At 41.7% G+C, this 21,405-nt stretch overlaps 1 protein-coding gene across 10 annotated transcripts in view; it reads right to left on the bottom strand.

Moving 5' to 3' along the window:
• Positions 1–21,405, bottom strand: part of ldb2a (LIM domain binding 2a) — a 542,321-nt gene that overhangs the window by 219,576 nt on the left and 301,340 nt on the right. For all 10 annotated transcript variants that reach the window (XM_072252984.1, XM_072252986.1, XM_072252981.1 and 7 more), the window contains one exon: positions 9,289–9,391. In XM_072252984.1, coding sequence (XP_072109085.1) covers positions 9,289–9,391 — 103 coding nt within the window. The remainder of the gene's footprint in view (positions 1–9,288; positions 9,392–21,405) is intronic.

The raw sequence follows: 21,405 nt of genomic DNA, 5'->3' as shown, positions 1-21,405 counted from the left end.
TCAGCAAACTTGGAAATGTTACATTTCACTCCCTCCTCCTGCTCATTTCTCTAAATAGAAGACAGTTCAGGGCCAAGAGCTGACCTTTGGGGCATTCAATTAATGACATCCCCCAGCTTGAAAAGTACCCATTTATTCCAACTTTATTTTCTATGAGACAACTAGTTTTTCAATCCATGCTAACACTCTCTCTTCAATATCATGGGCTCTTAACTTCTGCATCAGCCTCTATGCAGCACCTTGCCAAATGCCTTTGGAAATCTAAATGCACTAACATCTACCGATTACCCTGCATCACTCGTCTGTATCACAACCTCAAAGAATTCAAACAAAGTCGTCAAACATGATTTACTTTCCACTAAAGCAGATTGGCTATGTTTGATTATATTCAGCTTTAAGTGTGGACATAAGTAGTGAGAGACCATTTTTAATTGCTCTTTTCAGAAAATAATACTCATTTTTATAATTGTTCATAGGTCGCATCTTATCAAAGATGAATAAGTAATCAACTGGTTTCAGAAACTGCTCCTTAATATACCACCAGTTGGATTACTGAAGGAGACTTGTTGAAGTGCTTTTCCCAACGCCAGCAGCCAGGGCATGTTAGAGTTTCACCTCTCCTTTCTGATAACATGGCTCAGGTTTAGATAGGAATAAGAGCAGATTCTCATTGGATACACTAACACTAAGAATTAAATGCAATTTTACAGTTCGGGTATGGGTGGGCACAGTTGCCAGCTCACAGTTTCAACAACAGGTGCTGTTTGTGTGCTGTTGCACATTCTCCCCATCATCACATGGGCTTCTTCCAGGTGCTCGAGTCCTCTCCCACATCCTAAAGACGATGGGATTGGTGTAAATGGGTGCTGCCTGGTCTGCATGGATGTGCTGTGCCAAAGGGCATGTTTCTATGTTTACGTCTTGATGAATCTTACAAATTCAGCACGGGACAATAAAAGGATAAAGTGTAGAGGATTGTTCTTTTAACTGCTCACCCAACTTCCTCCTTGCAATGCAGCAGTTTCTAAAATTTTAAATTATTTTATAGCCAAATGAATATCTATGTTCATTCCCAAATGAAAAAAGTAAAAACACCACAAGCCTCTCTGATTCACAGCACAGTTACTTTACAGAGGTGGTGTCTGAGCGAGGCATGGATGTTTGTGATGGATGACTGATGATGAACACATGGACATATTACAGAGCACTTTACATACTGCTGCACTGCACAGCACTTAAATTGGTGCTTTGAAATATGTTAATGCACTTGTTACTAATATATCTTATAATCACAGTCGTTTTGCAATGCAGCAATAGCACTTGAATAAAGTGGTCTGAACAGAAGTAGAATGCTGCAGGGCAGCACATATATTTCAGCATTTTAAAAATAAAACATCTTTCCAATCTCATCCCAAAGTACCCACCTCAACTGAGAATATGGCGCTACAACGAAGGGCTCCACAATGGAGCCTAATTGTATTTGTGCATGGACATCTGCTCTTTCATACAGGAATCACTGAACAGTGATCCGAAAAGGCAATATCAGGTTTTTTACTGGAATTTTTGTTGCCCAGTTGTAGTTCCTCCTATTAGTGTTCTCTCCGTTTGCTGACACAAAGCTCTGTGAAGATGTAAAGAATTGAAAGAATCTTGCCTCCTCTCTAGAATTACTGAACCAATTGTACAAACAAACAGCATCTTACATGTACCAACAAGTAACAACAAATATTACAAGAATATTTTAAGTTCATAGTGAAAAGCTGATCATATGCCAAAAACTGAAAAACTGTTCCGACTATAATTGAAACTTGTAATAATTTTGTGTAGAACAATGGCACAATCCTTTCTAGAATATGGTGTAGAGTGAAAAGAATTGAAGGATTCCAGTCTTCAGAAACAAAGAATGAAGTAACAAGATTATGTTATTGGAAATGTAATCCAGTGTTCTGAAAATGAGATCAAATCTCACCATGACAGCTAGGAACTTACAACTTAGTTAACAAATCCAGAATGAAAAACTAGAATCACCAATGGTCACAATAGAGCGACTGAATTGTCTTAAAACACCACAGAAGCCTTTTAAGGAAGTAAATCTGCAAACTTAGAGTCCAGCTGAAAACAATTCCTGACCCACTGCAATATGGTTAATTCTCAATGCGTTCCAAGAGGATTAAAGATGAACTACAAACGCAAGACTTCCAGGAATCTCCTCATTGTGTAAAAAAAATAAAAATAACGTCTTAGCTGTGAAGAACATCACAAACAAAATCAGTAATAAGATAAAGCAAGGAACATGGATTACATGAGCCATTACATTTCAGGGCTGCTCCAATAATATGGTATATTTGTCAAGCAGCTTGCAACACTTGTAGCCAGATATCCTAAGTCAGTGGATTCTGGTTAATTGGAACACATTGGGACCAGCACATTTTGGCCCAATTAGACGGCTGCCACAATTAGCTGGTTTCATGGAAATAGTTAAAAAAGGTTTATAAAAAAAAGATAAACTGCTGTTAAACTGAGTAACAAACTGTGTATTTAAATGAAATACAGAACAAATTAGAACATTAGCAATGCTACTATTATAAAACTGTTCTTATTAGTTATTGATGGAGGAATTCATCTGGTGTATGCTGCAGTGTTTGAGAGGAGTAGCACCTCCGGTGAAGGGGCCTGTCATGCCCAATCACCTTTGGTCCCCACTCAGCTCTCACCTGCAGCCATGTAGCTGTTCGTATGCAACAGAGGCCAAGCTACTTTGACAGACGGGCTAAACCAGGTCAGGCTGGCTGGCAGAGCTCAGTGCAGTAGAGACATGCCGGTCCCCACACGTGAAGTCAGCTCTGGCAAACTGGGTGGATGAGATCAACCATGAAATCCAGCAGCCGGGAAGGTGGTTCTACAGCATTACCTGTAGAGTGAAGGATATGACAAGGCACACTAGAAGTCATGGTCATCCACTGTAAGCAGGGAAGACCCCAGTTGTGATGTCTACTCATCCCACTGGACCCAGACTTTCGAGGTCAAGAGAGTGAAACTGTTCCTGTGCAACAGCCTTTCCACTTTAAAAACTCTTGCACAGGTTTCACTGGCATCGCTGGATACAACAGACAACCAACACCCTGCTCTGTTCTTTTGATTGACTGGAAATGAACAAAATTAGCACAGATACCTAGTGGAGATAATGGATTGCCTTCATACAATGCTGCTTTCAAATATTACATCCTCCAAATCTTCATTTTCATTGTAACATTCAAAGTTATTATTGATACCTTCAAATTCTTCGGAATTTCTAACTTGAAGTCACGAAATCGTTTCTGGCATCCCCAAGCCTGAATGCTTGAAACCGCAGTTAACAAAACAATTCTAAATGATCTTACTGCTTATTTCTTGCCAACTATCAGTGACAAAAATCACTGTTTTTTGAACACAAACACAGCAAGTGATGCTATTTGAAAACTGTTTGCTCTAAGCACAGTGCAGTGTCTAACGGCCACACAAGTTCACACAATTGACACTAATTAGAAACTGATTGGCAATTAAACAACACAGTATCACAAATAAATGAGGGGAATCCCTGCCATTTGTTTGGTTAGTTTATTTCGTTAAGAGTTGTCCCAAGTAAGCAGTTGCCCCAATTAACCAATGGACCAATTCACCAGAATCCTCCGTATATGAAGTGCGGGTATGCACAAATGCGTATACACACACACACACACACACACACACACACACACACGATACAAGTGAAGGGAAGTGTTTATCATTTAGAAAGCCATGATCTCGGCTTCTGATGCACTTTAATATGTCTCTTAGCTCTTATGCTAGTCTTATATTATTACTCGATATGATATTTATGCAGATAGAAGTATCTGCAATTCTATTATTTTCCTGCAACTCTCTGTAATTTATATACTTGAAGTTCAATTAATCTGAACACTTAAAGTAATGCAATCAGAATTTATTCTTCCATAACAAATCCATCTCCTAGGGGTATGACACTATACTCGGAAATATGTTTACTTAATAAATCATACAGATCCCCTAACAAGATAGGGTGGATACAGTCACAAAAGTTTAGCATTATACTGATGGTGAAAAGATATTATTCCATGACTAACTCTTTACTCCAGAACATAGTTCACAAGGAAGGTTGCACCAGCTTATATGATCAGAAGTTAATTTTGTTTTATTTATTGAGATACAGCTTGGAATAGGCCCTTTCAGTCCTTCGAACCGCGCTGCCCAGCAAACCCCAATTTAACGCTAGCCTAATCATGGGACAACTTACAATGACAATTAACCCACTCACTCTGGGACTGTTGGAGTGTGAGAGGAAACCAGAGCACCCAGAGAAAACCTACAGTTTCCACGGAAAGGATGCACAAACTCCTTTGGAATTACACTCCAGCGCCCTGCACTGTAATAGCGTTGTGCGAACCTCTATGCTACCATGGTGCCTATAGCTGTATTCCTCTGTACCTTCTATTGCTTCCAGCTACAGCTTCTGAGACCTGGCTGACTGATAAGATAACTTATAAATCTGGTAATATTCATCTGATAACCGGTAACACGATTTAGGATTGCAAGACTCTGCTGGATATTAAGAACATCAAGGACTACAGGTCTACTCTATTAGTGAGTTGCTGGATGGCGGCAGAGCCAGACCTGTACCACATCATTGCCTGCTACAGCCACCCAGAGAAGAAGACGTCACAGGCACCACGTGGAGCTGATGCGTGGTCCAACAAATGGTGCAAATGATTGTCTTGTATGCTTTTCTTGTCATCGCAATACCCGGTTGGACATTGGTAATGAACAATACTGCAAGTTTGGTTCACTGGATCTTTAGCGAGGTCAACAGCAAACTGTGTGGACTTGGTTGTTGCACAGACCGGGCCCTCAGGCCATGGCATCATCTGTTGCAGCCGCCCAAGGAAGGAGATGCCGGAGGAGGTATGCTAGAGAGAAGAGGTGTGGTGGGTGCATGTAATCCATACTAGATTGGGGTCCCATCATTGTTGTCTTCCAGTGTTCGCTCAGTGGAAGACAAGCTGGATGCGTTAATCTGTGGCTGCACTAGCATGTGATGAGGAACTGTGGCATGCTTGTTCTTGCAGAAACGTGGCTCCAAGACATATCCCAAATACCATCAATCTACAGGCCATACCATTCAGGGACTTGGGTTATATGATTTTTTTTCTGTATGTTTTTTGCTATTGTAACTATATGTGTTATGCACTGTGTGCTGTGTGTGACTGTTGGTACTGCGTTGTACATCTTGGTCCAAGAGGAACACTGTTTTGTTTGGCTGTAATCGTGTGTGTGTGACTGGATGACAATTAAAATTGAACTACAACTTGAACTTGAATGGACCAAATCACATTATATCACCAATTATCACAAATATAAAGAGCACTTCCAGAACTTTTTTTAGATTTATCTGTAGCTGTGAAACAAATGACCTGAAAACCATCCACAATGATGGTCCGTAATGGCCTTCCGAGTGGTGAAGTGGCTGCTGCAGAGATAGCTGCCTTTCAGGTGCACTTGAAGTCAGCTCAAACTGCTCTAACGCCTTACTCTTGCACGATGCATTGGTGTTCTGAGTCACTGACAATTCATTTTCATATCACCCATATATCACATATTGCTTCTATTGTACATTCATAGAAAAATACAGCTGAAAACCAGATCCTTCAGCCCAATTCATTCATGCTAAAAAGCTTCTTACACTAAACCCAATAATCTGCATTTGGCCCATATCCCTCCAAACATTTGCTATCTCTGTACCTGTCTAAAAATCTATTAAACATTGCAATCATATCTGCTTCTACCACTTTCTATGGCAGTTTCTTCCATATCTCCACTGTTGCGTGTATGGAAAGCTTGTCCTTCAGATCCTCTTTTTCATGATTATATCACATCTCAAATCTATGCTCTTTCATTTTAGACATCACTGCCTTGATAAAAAGAAATACTATGATTATCTACAATTATTTACCCTATCCGTTATCTCTCATAATTTTATAAGGTCACCCCTTGGCCTTCTTTGCTCCAGAAAATAAGTCCTAATTCCTCATTACTCAAGCCCTCCAGTCATAGCAACAACCTTTGTGAATCTTTTCTGCACCCTCTCTAGCTTTATCCTTGAAAAAGAATATAACCAATCTAGAAGGTATGTCTAAAACTAAAAAAACTGACAAGAAAGTTTCAAGGCTTAAGGAGTAGAAATTTATCCCAAGGCTGCATACATTAAATCGGTCATACGGCAACATCTGTGCAAAGTCCTTGCTCCCAATCAAATTTCAAAAGCAGAGTGCAGCTCACAGATGCCACTATTTTGTACCCCTGGAACAAACAAGGACGTCCTGAGAACATACCGACCCTTTGGTGTCACCCTGCCAACCAATCTGCACATAGACCAGCCCAGACAGAGCACTCCAATACGAGGTGAAGGAAAGATACTTTTGTAAAACAATTTGGAAAATAAAAAAAACTACAGAACCTCCAGATTTGAATTTTTAAAAACAGAAAATAAGTACTCAACAGATCAGACAGTAATTCTCAATCACCTATATAACTAATTTTAAAAAGCTGACATTGCCTCTTTTTCAATCACTAAATAATAAAATTAAATCCTGAAATATTATGTGTCTTTCTCTGCCGATTCTCGCTGATGTGCTAAGTATTTCAAGACGTGTTTTTTTATTTTGTTTCAGATATCTAACAATGAACAAATCAGGCACTGGCATGATTCTGATGCTCGTGGCCCTCTTAGGACTAAATAAGAAAATAAACCTGAAAGTGCTACAAATTCTTATCCAATCCATCAAAGCTTAAACTGTAGAGTTTGGTATTGGTACCGTTTAGTAAGAAAGGAGACCAGAGGTTGATAGAAACAAACAAAAAAATTAAATTGTTAATACTATACTTCCAGTTTCACCTTACAACAAAGCAACAGTTGTGAATGAGAGGCTTTGAACAATTTTGGATCCTAACCTCTTCATAACAAAACAACAAGCACAGTTACAAGACATAATCTCACAAAATACTCAGATAAAAAAAGATGAGAAGGGTTGCTGATCTGAACATTTTTCAGGGTAATGCCAAGCTGCAGCAACATCAAATGCAATTATAGCCTGTTAAGGAGTAGCTAGACCACTAGCTAATGCCTTTCATTAGAACATGGACAGACTTACAGATCCAAAGGTCATGAAAGTGAATTCATGATCTTGGTGCTAACTGCAAATGGCTGGGATCATAAAATGATATTTTGAAAAAAAAGTGAGTATTTCTGATAAAAAATATTATTCAGCTTGTTCATTCATGACCAGATTCAAGGACCAATTAATTTTTAACCATTGCTTTTTTTCCACCAATCTTTAAATGAACTTTTTCAAATATCTAACAATGAACAAATCATGATTGTGATGCCTGTGGTCCTCTTGGGACTAAACAAGAAAATAAATCCAACAGTCCTACAAATCTTGCCTTTAAATGCATACAATTTGGACATTCCTTCCACCATCACATCAGAAGTAGATAACGGCACTTTTTTTTTACCTTCCTTAGAAAATGAAACAGCCCACACCTGCATCCTGCATGCAGGAAGACCAAGACAACATCCAGATATGGATTGATTCATACAGGCAGATACTAGGTCATAACCATCTTAAACTAAGGAGAGTTTAAACATCAACCATTCTCATTTACTAGAAGTAATAACATTGGGTCCATAACCATCAATATCCTGGCATCAATATTCAACAGAAAGATAATTGGACCAGATACATAAATACTGAGACTACTAGAGCAAGTCTGCTGGTGAGTAATCTCTGGTGAGTGACACACTACATGTCACCTTACAGCCTTTCTGTCATTTATATCATATAATTCTGCTACATTGTGGAATACTCCTTACTTTTCTTTGTGAGTGCAACTCTAACAGGCAAAGACAAAGCTATCTATTTGACTGGCATCATCACATTCACTAAACAAGACTTTCCATCCATTTTTACTGAGGATGCACTCAACATTTTTCCCTAGAATTCATTGCTCACAGGACTTTTATATGTATCATTATGGCTGGCAGTGTGCGGCCGGACTCTTGACCTAAAGAACATTGGCAGCCATCATCTGACCTAATCCAGAACTAAAAGCCAGCCTAGCACCAGCTACTGTCCTCAGATCATTGACTGACATGGGGTTGGTTTCCAATAACATTTTGCCTTCCACCACCCCAGTGTATTGCCTCAGCTCATATTTGCCATGAGTATTAAGGCCTTGACATCACTCACTATGTGTTACGAAATACTGATGGTAATTTCTGACTGTAAGAGCGATTAGTGTTGCATTTTTTTCTGGCAAGCTTTCCTGGGTGAAGAGGCAATCGTATGCTGCACATACTTTTTCCTAGTATCTTTACAATAAGCTTCAGAACCAAGACGTATATCTTCTATGCACCTAGTCCCAGTTAGTGAGCCTAGATTTAATAATTGAGAGCTAATTACATTACTTTCCACAATGGTGATTACATGGGATGCTGACAGATTTCTTGTCTCCAAGGGCCAAGTCTCACTATCAGACCAATCCAGTGATCTAGTCAGAGTTAATTACAAATTTAAAAATACACAAAAGCTGTGAGACACAAAATAGTGAGTACAATAATTCTGACTAAATGATACCATTGTTTTGCCTTTTCGGTAGATTCAAAAAGCAGTTTTGACTGAAGGTTATGAGGAATCACCATTCCCAAGAACTACAACATAACCCCTTACATTACGGGGCACTGATAAGTTGGGAACTGAGAACCCTATATACCCACCACTCTGTATAAAAAACTAATCCTAATAACTTCTTCCCCTGTGTTTTGCTACCACAAGTAAGTGTTTCAATACTTTAGTACAGGGGTTCCTGATCATCTAACACTTGGCTGCAAGTGAAGTCACGAACTGGGCAGGGAGAATGAAATACGATGAGCCTTCATACTGATTTGTATTAACTGTTTCAATGTGTCATTGTTCCATCTATATGTCTAACATCTCAAATAGGCTGTTCTAACCATCAGAGTAAATTGAATTAGTTGCTTTCGGAACAAAATCAATGGCTGTGTTTCCTAGGATACTGCTAACTAATATTTTGAAAACAATTATTACAACAAAACCTCTTGATTTACTTATGTTTCTGCTATTACCTCCTCATTTATTGTATGACCAAACTGTAAACACTATTTTAAGGCCCAATGATTGTTTATTAAAGTCTAAGTCAGATAAAATAGCCTCTTACTGTATCTCTTTGGTCCATCTTCCAAACAGAAGGAAAGTGTTAATGTTGCATCATCTTCAAAAAACTCTGTAGCAAATGCGTCCCACCACAGGTTGTCACTGTCCTGAGAACAAACAATTTCAAAAGGAATACAATTAATGACAAATGTCTGAATAAATTGAATAATAACAAACAAAAACTGCATACCAAATATACTCAATTTGACAATTACAGTATTTTGAAAGGTAAAGACAAGCATTATACTTTGTCACATTTTACAAGTCATACTTGTCTTTACTACATGTGTGGTAATCTAGTGATATGGATTCATTTATTGATTTGGAGATACAACTCTTCTGGATCTCTCAATTTGTAATAGTACACATTCATCATTTGTTTCATCGATGGCATTGATACTGAGTGATTACCATATGAAATGAGTAATAAGTCCACTCAAGTGATTTGCAAACCAACTTCTATTTCTTTATAGGGAAGGAGATAATTCCACAGTTGTTCCAATGGCAGTAACACAGGTGGGTCAAGAGTTCATAGAGTGATGACCTACTATTTCCTCATTTTATAAAAATAGTCTATTTGAATTCAGAACTGCACAACACAAAATTTCTACTTACTATTCCAATTTAGTTTTTATGGGTGCCACCTTCTCACATCTGATCTGACTCATTTGCAATAATATTCCCATCAACCTTCTCGACAAGCATAAAGGAAAGTACATTTGTAGTAGTTTAATGACCTAATACTTAAAATGGTGCTAGTTTTCCACTCATAATATCTGCTAAACATAATGGTCTAGATGTATATTTGGAATTAAAATTTATTCTCTTTTTGGAGTGGTAATTTAGTGCAGTTTTATGTACACAAAAATACAAACATACTTGAATGTTCTAGATCACCACCAATGAGCAAGCAAAATTTAAAAAAATATAAATCAAAAGCAGAAAATGCTGGAAACACTTCGCAGATCATGCAGTATCTCTATGGAAAGAGAAACAGATTTAATGCTTCATGTCAAAGACTGTTCACCACAATTGGGGAGAATAGAAAACAGGTGCTTCATGAAGTACTTTGAGAGGCTGGTAATGGTACACATTAGTCTCAACCTTGCAGACAACCTCGATTTACTTGGAGTAAGACCATAAGACCATGTCCATAAGTTATAGTCATAGTCATAGTCATAGTCATACTTTATTAATCCCGGAGGAAATTGGTTTTCATTACAGTTGCTCCATAAATAATAAATAGTAATAGAACCATAAATAGTTAAATAGTAATATGTAAATTATGCCAGTAAATTATGAAATAAGTCCAGTACCAGCCTATTGGCTCAGGATGTCTGACCCTCCAAGGGAGGAGTTGTAAAGTTTGATGGCCACAGGCAGGAATAACTTCCTATGACGCTCAGTGCTGCATCTCGGTGGAATGAGTCTCTGGCATTATGTAGTGGATGGGAGACATTGACCAAGATAGCATGCAACTTAGACAGTATCCTCTTTTCAGACACCACCATCAGAGAGTCCAGTTCCATCCCCACAACATCACTGGCCTTATGAATGAGTTTGTTGATTCACCACCCTCAGCCTGCTGCCCCAGCACACAACAGCAAACATGATAGCACTGGCCACCACAGACTCGTAGAACATCCTCAGCATCGTCCGGCAGAATATAGGAACAGAAGTAGGCCATTCGGCCCGTCGAGTCTGCTCCACCATTCAATCATGAGCTGATCCAACTCTTCCAGTCATCTCCACTCCCCTGCCTTCTCCCCATACCCTTGATGTCCTGGTAAATGCACCCAATGACTTGGCCTCCACAGCTGCTCGTGGCAACAAATTCCACAGATTTACCACCCTCTGACTAAAGTAACTTCTCTGCATCTGCGTTCTAAATAGACATCCTTCAATCCCAAAATTGTGCCCTCTTGTCCTTGATTCCCCTACCATAGGAAATAACTTTGCCATATCTAGTCTGTTCAGGTCTTTTAACATTTGGAATATTTCTATGCGATCCCCCCTCATTCTCCTGAACTCCAGGGAATACAGCCCAAGGGCTGTCATATGTTCCTCATACGGTAACCCTTTCATTCCTGGAATCATTTTCGTGAATCTTCTCTGAACCCTCTCCAATGTCGGTATATCCTTTCTAAAATAAGGAGCCCAAAACTGCACACAATACTCCAACTCTATTCCTCTGGAAATGAATGCCAACATTGCATTCGCCTTCTTCACCACCAACTCAACCTGGAGGTTAACCTTTAGGGCATCCTGCACAAGGACTCCCAAGTCCCTTTGCATCCCTGCATTTTGAGTTCTCTCCCCATCTAAATAGCAGTCTGCCTGTTTATTTCTTCCACTAAAGCGCATGACCAACATTTCCAACATTGTATTTCATTTGCCACTACTTTGCCCATTCCCCTAAACTATCTAAATCTCTCTGCAGACTCCCTGTTTCCTCAACAGTACCTGCTCCTCCACCTATCTTTCTATCATCAGCAAATTTAGCCACAAATCCATTAATACCATAGTCCAAATCATTGACATACATCGTAAAAAGCAGCGGTCCCAACACCGACCCCTGTGGAACTCCACTGGCAACTGGCAGCCAGCCAGAATAGGATCCCTTATTCCCACTCTCTGTTTTCTGCCGATCAGCCAATGCTCCACCCATGCTAGTAAACTCACTGTAATTCCATGGGCTCTTATCTTGCTAAGCAGCCTCATGTGCGGCACTTTGTCAAAGGTCTTCTGAAAATTCAAGTACACCACATCTACTACATCTCCTTTGTCTACCCTGCTTGTAATTTCCTCAAAAAATTGCAGTAGGTTAGTCAGGCAGGATTTTCCTTTCAGGAAAGCATGCTGGCTTTGGCCTATCTTGTCATGTGCCTCCAGGTACTCCGTTATCTCATCCCTAACAATCCATTCCAACAACTTCCCAACCACTGATGTCAGGCTAACAGACCTATAGTTTCCTTTCTGCTGCCTCCCACCCTTCTTAAATAGCGGAGTAACATTTGCAATTTTCCAGTCATCTGGTACAATGCCAGAATTTATCAATTCTTGAAAGATCATTGTTAATGCCTCTGCAATCTCTCCAGCTACTTCCTTCAGAACCCGAGGGTGCATTCCATCAGGTCCAGGAGATTTATCCACCTCAGACCATTAAGCTTCCTGAGCACCTTCTCAGTCATAATTTTCACTGAGAAAATTAGACCTCACTTGGAGTACTGTGCTCAGTTCTGGTAATCTCACTACAGGAAGGATGTGACTACTATATAGAGAGTGCAGAGGAGATTTACAAGGATGCGGCCTGGATTGGAGAGCATGCCTTATGAGAACAGGTTGAGTGAACTTGTCCTTTTCACCTTGGAGCGAAAGAGGCTGAGGGGTGACCTGATAGAGGTGTATAAGATTATAAGAGGCATTGATCGTGTGGATAGTCACGAGGCATTTTCCGGGGCTGAAATGGCTAACAGGAGGGAGCATGGTTTTAAGGTGCTTCAATGCAGACACGGGGGGATGTCAGAAGTAAGTTTTTCACACAGAGAGCGGTGGGTGCATGGTATGCACTGCCAGCGAAGGTGGTAGAGGTAGATACAATAGGGTCTTTTAAGAGACTCTTAGATAGGTACATGGAGCTTAGTAAAATAGAGTGCTATGTGCTAGGCAAATTCTAGGCAGTTTCTAGAGGTAGTTACATGGTCAGCACAACATTGTGGGTCGAAGGGTCTGTAATGTACTGCAGATTTTTATTTTCTATGTGCTGCAGTTTACATACTGATGAAACTTGGTAGACGCTATCATCTTGCCTCTGCACTCATCTCTGGAGCATCTGTACAGCAGAGACACCTACATTTGACAATTGTTTATTGACTATAATTCCCCCATTCAATATTATATTCCCAAGCAAATTCATCTCCAAATACCTAGACCTGGGACTCAACACTTCCCTTGCAAGTGACTTCCTGAGCAACAGACCATGATCAGTAGGATAGGCAGCAACCCCTCCACCACATTATCTTTAACACTGGTGCCTCATAAGACTGAGCCTTCAGCCTCTTCTTTCCTATACACTCATGACTGCGTGGTCAGGTCCTTCTCAAACTCTACCTGCAAGTTTGCAAATGACACCACCGTAATGGGCTGAATCTCAGTGTACAAGAAGGTCTAGTGGCATGGTGTCATGGCAACAACCTTTTCCTTAATGTCAACAAAATAAGTGCTTCACGAAGGAGGGCAATGCACATGCTCCTGTTTACATCAACTGTGTAAAGGTTGAGAGTGTTGGAAGCTTCAACTGCACACACAGTATAGCTTAGAAAGCACACCAACCACCTCTATTTCCTCAGGAGGCTAAAAAGTTCAGCATGCCTGCACTGACCCTCACCAATTTCTACAGACACACCATAGACAGTATACAATCCAGATGCACTAATGCTTGGTATGGCAACTGCTCTGCCTGAAACCACAAGAAACAGCAAAGTTGTGGACACTGCTCAGCACATCACAGAAACCAGCCCCTCCTCCATGGACTCTGTACTTCTCATTATCTCAGTAAAGCAGCCAAGATAATCAAAGACTCCACTCACCATGGACTCTCTTTCTTCTTCCCCCCTCCAAATGAACAGAAGATACGAAAGCTGGAAAGCACATACTACCAAGCTCAATGACAGCTTTCATCCCACTGTTATAAGAGCACTGAGTGGTCCCCTTGCATGACAAGGTAGACTCTTGACCGCATTCTGCCTAGTTATGGAGTCATCTAACAATTCACTGATGATACAGTATAACTGTTGGCAGCAAAATCTCAAATGGTGACAAGGACATGCACAGGAATGAGACAGATCAGCTGTTTGAGTGGTGTCACAACAACAACTTTGCACTAAACGTCAGTAAGACCAAGGAACTGATTGTAGCTTCAGGAACAGGAAGCTGGAAGAACATACACCAGTCTTCATCCAGGGGTCAGTAGTGGAAAAAGTGAACAGTTTCGAGTTCCTGTGTGTCCATATCTGTGAAGATCTAACCTGGGCCCAACATATTGATCCAATTACAAAGAAGGCACAACAGTGACTACTTGTCATTAAGAGCTTGGAGAAGATTTGGTATGCTACCAATTTCTAGATATGTATTGTGGAGAGCATTCTAATCGGTTGCATCACCACCCCCCCCCCCCCGGTATAGAGATGTCAACCTACAGGATTTTAAAAAAGTGGCAGAGGATTGCAGACTCAACCAGCTACATCATGGGCTCCAGACTCCCTACCATCAAGGACATCTTCAAAACGTGATGCCTCAAAAAGGCAGCATCCATCATTAAGGACCCCACACACCCTCATCTCATTACTATCATCAGTTACAGGAGTCTGAAGGCACACTTCACGTTTTAGGAACAGCTTCTTCCCGTCTGCCATCAGATTTCTGAATGGTCCATGAATTCATGAACATTACCTCAGTATTTTGCTCTCTTTTTGCACGTCTTAATAATCCTTTTTATATGTCTTATTTTTTTATTGTATTGCACTACTCTGTTCCCACAAAATAACAAATTTCATAACCCTCCATTTTTCTTTCATCACCCTCCATTTTTCTTTCATCCACGTGACTATGAGAGTCTCCATTATTCCAGTAAAATAATAGCACGCTCAGGCACAACGAACTCTCTCGGTCAAAACAAACATGCAATTGTTCACCTTTTTTGTCATTTTTACAATTGTAAGCCACTGCTGGATATTCAGATCATCAAGTACAGTAGGTATACCCGGCTAGTGAATTGCTGGATGGTGTTGGAGTTGGACTTGTTGCACACTGTTTTGCAACCTGCTTCAGTCATCCAGGATTAAACAAACAGAGGAAATGATAGGCTTGGACATTTTTCTTTTGATTGCAAGTCCCATGTAGAGCCGGACTATGAGTCTGATTCACTGGTTCATTGGTGAAACCAGTGGCACAGGAGCTGTGTTGCCTTTGTTGTTGTGTCCTCATGGCCCAAGGCCCACATGCCCCAGTCGTCAATTGCATTCACTGGCAAAGAAGATGCTGGAGCTGGCTGTGTGCTGCTCATTTCTGTAGTAATTTGGGGGCTAGCCCCTTCCGTTGGTGCTTGCTCAGTGGAAAACAAGCTGAACTGTTTGTGTCAGCAGTTACAATCATGCAAAATGAGGAACTGCTGCAGTTTGTTCTCGCAGTCATGTGGCTCCAAGACAACATCCATTCACCATCAATCTAGAGGCTATGACACTCAGGGACTTGGGCTATATTATTTTTTAATCTTTTTTGTAACTGTATGTTTTTATGATATCATAATTATCTGTGTTATATGTGCTGTGCGCTGCATTTGTCTGTGGGTATTGTGTTTTGTGCCTTAGCCCCAGAGGAATGCTGTTTCGTTTCACTGTATTCCTAATTGAATGACAATTAAACCTGAACTTGAACTTAAAAGTCCCTAGATAACTAATATTTCTAGAATTTTCATTTCATTTTCCAATATTCATGTTTTATTCTCCTGGTAGTTCCTGATAATTATCCTGCTTCGAGAGTTACAATTCTCCCAGACTGAAACTTTAATTTTGATACCCATTACCACCAAAAAGCTCTATCACTATTCTTATTATTCAAAGTCTCATACCTTCACTTTGCCCCAGACTTTGAAGAAGATGGTGCTGAAAAGTGGCGACTCTTTGTGTGCAGCTTTGATGGAAATCATCAAATCTTTCCTGTTTAAGACTACTGCAGTTGAAATTCAATCATAGTCAAGGGTACTTCAGTAAGCAATATTATTTTAAAATGTTTAAAAAATCTATCCATACTTAAATCTAGTGATATTGGCAAATGCCAGAGTACAGACTCGAGTAGCAAGTACGAGGAACGATTGATAAGTTCGTGACCTAAGGTAAAAGGCGTCAATTTTAGAAAACTTGGCACATTTATTTTTCAACATAGTCCCCTCCTACATTTACACACATAGTCCAGCGGTTGTGGAGTATACGGATCTTGGACCTCCAGAAAGTGCCCACAGCAAGGGTGATTGATAAGTTCATGGCCTAAGATAGAGGGAGATGAGTTATATGGCTCTCGTTACATGCACATGCAGTTTAATTCTTTGAGTGAGAAAGTTTGAAGTTAATAACTCATCAGGGGATAAGTTCGTGGCCTAGGTAGAAGGAGATGAGTTATTAGCTTCAAACTTTCTGCATAATCACTCAAAGAGTTGAACTGCATGCGCATGTAACAAGAGCTGTATAACTCATTTCCTTCTACCTTAGGCCACGAATTTATCAATCACCCATCTGTGGTCACTCTGAAGGTCCAAGATCCGTATACTCCACAACCGCTGGACTAAGTGTGTAAATGTAGGAGGGGACTATGTTGAAAAATAAATGTGCTAGGTTTTCTAAAATTGACTTTTTCTACCTTAGGCCACGAACTTATCAATCACACCTCGTACAGTTCCCCTTGAAGAAAACCAAAGTGGGGAAGGCAGGTAGAACTGAAACGCAGAGACCTTAGAACCCACTAACAACTATCTTGCTGGTGAATATACAGGCTCTGGAAAATAAACTTGAAGACTTCAGAGCAAGATTGCAGTAACCAGAGGGACATCAGGGACTGCGGTGTACTTTGCTTCATAGAAACGTAGCTCAGCCTGCCATTTTGGACAGAGCGCTGCAGCCCAATGGCTTCAACATTCTCTGCAAAGACAGGTCAGCACAGTCTTTTACAGATAGAGGACGTGGGGTGCGCTTCATGATTAACTCATCATGGGGAAAAGACACTGTGGTTCTGTCCCAGTCCTGTTAACCCAACCTGGAACATCTGGCAGTCAAGTATTTCCATTTTATCTGCCTAGGGAGTTTTCCGCTGTCATCCTGGTAGCAGTGTACATTCCATCCGAGACAAACCTCAAACAGACACAGGAGTATCAGCAGTTCACAAAACAGCGCACCCTGATGCCTTGCAGGAGATTTCAACCAGGCCAGCTTGAAGAAGTCTCTAAAAAACTACCAACAACATATCTCCTGTGGAACCAGAGGAGCCAACATACTTGACCACTGTTATACCACCACCAAGAATGTTGACCCACACCCACACTTTGGAAACTCCAATCACCTGGCTGTACTTCTATTCCCAGTGTATAGGCAGAGAATAAAGATTACAACACCAGTGGCATGGATCAAGAAGTTATGGCCAAGGGAGATGGAGCAGTACTTACAGGACTGCTTTGGGTCAGTAGACTAGACAATATTCAGGGATTCACCTTCAAATCTGAACATAAATACCACACCTGTCACTGACCTTATCAAGATCTGTGTGGACAAGCGTGTGCCTTTGAGTTCATATTGGACATACTCAAATCAAAAGCCATGGATGAACCAGGAAATTCATAATCTACTGAAGGATAGATCTGTCGCATTCAAGACCGGTGATCCAGAACTATACAATAAGTCCAGGTATAGCCCATGGAAGACTACTTTAAGAGTAAAATAAAATTCTGATTAAAGTTAGAAATGGAATCAGATGCAGGTCAGCTCTGACAGGGTTTCCAGGACATTACTTCCGACAAGGCAAAACCTAACAACATGAATAGCTGTGATGCTCACTCCCAGGTGAGCTCAGTGCCTTTTATTCATGCTTTGAAAGGGAGAATAAAACTACTCCTGTGCTAATCCCTGCAGCATCTGCTGCGTCTGTAACTTCTGTCTCAGAAGCCAACATGAGAACATCTTTCAGGAGGGTGAACCCACGCCGGAGACCAGGCCCTGATGGTGTACCTGGTAGGGCTGTAAAAACCTGTGCCAACCAACTGGCTGGAGTGTTCAAGGACTTCTTCAATCTCTCGGTGCTGCAAAAAGAGGTTCCCATCTGTTTCAAAAGGGTGAAAATCACACCAGTGCTCAAGAAGAGAAGGGTGACTATGGCCCAGTTGCACTCACATCTACTGTGATGAAGTACATGAGAGGTTGGTCATGGCCAGAACCAACTCAGCAAGAACCTGGAGGTGCTGCTGTTTGCCTATCACCACAACAAGAGGACAGCAGATACAATCTCTTGGCCTGGGATCAACTGGACAATAGCAACACCTACATCAGGCTGCTGTTTATTAATTAAAGCTTAACATTTAACACAATCACACTCTCAGTTCCAAACAACAAGCTCCAAAACCTGGGCCTCTATACCTCCCTCTGCAACTAGATCCTCGATTCCTCACCAGGAGACTGCAGTCAGCACGGATCAGAAATAACAATTCCTTCTCGCTGATGCTCAACACTGGTGCACCTCAAGGATGCATGCTTAGTCTTTTGCTCCATTCTCTCTACAACACAACTGTATGGTTAGGCGCAGCTCAAACGCCATCTATAAATTTGCCAATGACACAGCTATTGTTGGCAGAATTTCATATGATAAGGAGGAGACATAAAACAGTGAGATAGATGTTGGAACAGCCTTGCAAATTCAAGGCGACATTGGAAGAACATACAACGGTCCTCATCGAGAGGTCAGTAGTGGGAAGGGTGAGCAGTTTCAAGTTTCTGAGTGCCAACATCTCTGAAGTTCTATTTTGGGCCCGACATGTTGATGCAATTACAAAGAAAGCATGGCAGCAGCTTTATTTCATCAGGGGTTTGAGGAGACTTGAATGACACCAAAGGCACTTGCAAATCACCATCTGGTCTACAGGGGCCAATACACAGGATCAGAAAAAGCTTCAGAAAGTTGTAAACTCAGCCAGCTCCACCATGGGCTCTAGCCTCCCCTGCACTGAGGACACTTTCAAAGGGCAATGCCTCAAAAAGGCAACATCAATCATTAAGGACATCTCCTCTTCTCATTTCTACCATTGAGGAGGTGGTACAGGATCCTGAAGACACAATCGCAACATTTCAGGAACAGCTTCTTCCCCTCCACTATCAGATTTCTGAATGGACAATGAATCCATGAACACCAGCTCACTATTTTTTTTTGCTCTCATTTTGCATTACATGTTAAATGTACAGTGTGTAACAGTGGCATGCAAAAGTTTGGGCACCCCTGGTCAAAATTTCTGTTACTGTTAATAGATAAGCGAGTAAAAGATGACCTGATTTCCAAAAGGCATAAAGCTAAAGATGACCCATTTCTTTAATATTTTAAGCAAGATTACTTTTTTTATTTCCATCTTTAACAGTTTCAAAATAACAAAAAAGGAAAAGGGCCCAAAGCAAAAGTTTGGGCACCCTGCATGGTCAGTACTTAGTAACACCCCTTTTAGCAAGTATCACAGCTTGTAGACACTTTCTGTAGCCAGCTAAGAGTCTTTCAATCAACACACATCAAAGTTGCTGGTGAACGCAGCAGGCCAGGCAGCATCTCTAGAAGAGGTGCAGTCGACGTTTCAGGCCGAGACCCTTCGTCAGGACTAACTGAAGGAAGAGTGAGTAAGGGATTTGAAAGTTGGAGGGGGAGGGGGAGATCCAAAATGATAGGAGAAGACAGGAGAGGGAGGGATGGAGCCAAGAGCTGGACAGGTGATTGGCAAAAGGGAATACGAGAGGATCATGGGGCAGGAGGTCCGGGAAGAAAGACAAACGGGGGGGGGGACCCAGAGGATGGGCAAGAGGTATATTCAGAGGGACAGAGGGAGAAAAAGGAGAGTGAGAGAAAGAATGTGTGCATAAAAATAAGTAACAGATGGGGTACGAGGGGGAGGTGGGGCCTAGCGGAAGTTAGAGAAGTCGATGTTCATGCCATCAAGTTGGAGGCTACCCAGACGGAATATCAGGTGTTGTTCCTCCAACCTGAGTGTGGCTTCATCTTTACAGTAGAGGAGGCCGTGGATAGACATGTCAGAATGGGAATGGGATGTGGAATTAAAATGTGTGGCCACTGGGAGATCCTGCTTTCTCTGGCGGACAGAGCGTAGATGTTCAGCAAAGCGGTCTCCCAGTCTGCGTCGGGTCTCGCCAATATATAAAAGGCCACATCGGGAGCACCGGACGCAGTATATCACCCCAGTCGACTCACAGGTGAAGTGTTGCCTCACCTGGAAGGACTGTTTGGGGCCCTGAATGGTGGTAAGGGAGGAAGTGTAAGGGCATGTGTAGCACTTGTTCCGCTTACACGGATAAGTGCCAGGAGGGAGATCAGTGGGGAGGGATGGGGGGGACGAATGGACAAGGGAGTTGTGTAGAGAGCGATCCCTGCGGAATGCAGGAGGGGGGGAGGGAAAGATGTGCTTAGTGGTGGGATCCCGTTGGAGGTGGCAGAAGTTACGGAGAATAATATGTTGGACCTGGAGGCTGGTGGGGTGGTAGGTGAGGACCAGGGGAACCCTATTCCTAGTGGGGTGGCGGGAGGATGGAGTGAGAGCAGGTGTACGTGAAATGGGGGAGATGCATTTAAGAGCAGAGTTGATAGTGGAGGAAGGGAAGCCCCTTTCTTTAAAAAATGAAGGCACCTCCCTCGTCCTAGAATGAAAAGACTCATCCTGAGAGCAGATGCGGCGGAGACGGAGGAATTGCGAGAAGGGGATGGCGTTTTTGCAAGAGACAGGGTGAGAAGAGGAATAGTCCAGATAGCTGTGAGAGTCAGTAGGCTTATAGTAGACATCAGTGGATAAGCTGTCTCCAGAGACAGAGACAGAAAGATCTAGAAAGGGGAGGGAGGTGTTGGAAATGGACCTCCTGTCCCATGATCCTCTCGTATCCCCTTTTGCCTATCACCTGTCCAGCTCTTGGCTCCATCCCTCCCCCTCCTGTCTTCTCCTATCATTTTGGATCTCCCCCTCCCCCTCCAACTTTCAAATCCCTTACTCACTCTTCCTTCAGTTAGTCCTGACGAAGGGTCTTGGCCTGAAACGTCGACTGCACCTCTTCCTAGAGATGCTGCCTGGCCTGCTGTGTTCACTAGCAACTTTGATGTGTGTTGCTTGAATTTCCAGCATCTGCAGAATTCCTGTTGTAAGAGTCTTTCAATTCTTATTTGGGGGATTTTCACCCATTCTTCCTTGCAAAGGGCTTCTAGTTCTGTAAGATTCTTAGCCTGTCTTGCATGCACTGCTTTTTTGAGGTCTATCCACAGATTTTCGATGATGTTTAGGTCGGGGGACTGTGAGGGCCATGGCAAAACCTGCAGCTTGCGCCTC

Source organism: Mobula birostris, chromosome 3 (assembly GCF_030028105.1).
Source record: "Mobula birostris isolate sMobBir1 chromosome 3, sMobBir1.hap1, whole genome shotgun sequence".
Classification (NCBI taxonomy): Eukaryota; Metazoa; Chordata; class Chondrichthyes; order Myliobatiformes; family Myliobatidae; genus Mobula; species Mobula birostris.
The sequence above is the reverse complement of the archived record's forward strand: the minus strand, read 5'-3'. Positions and strand labels throughout refer to the sequence as shown.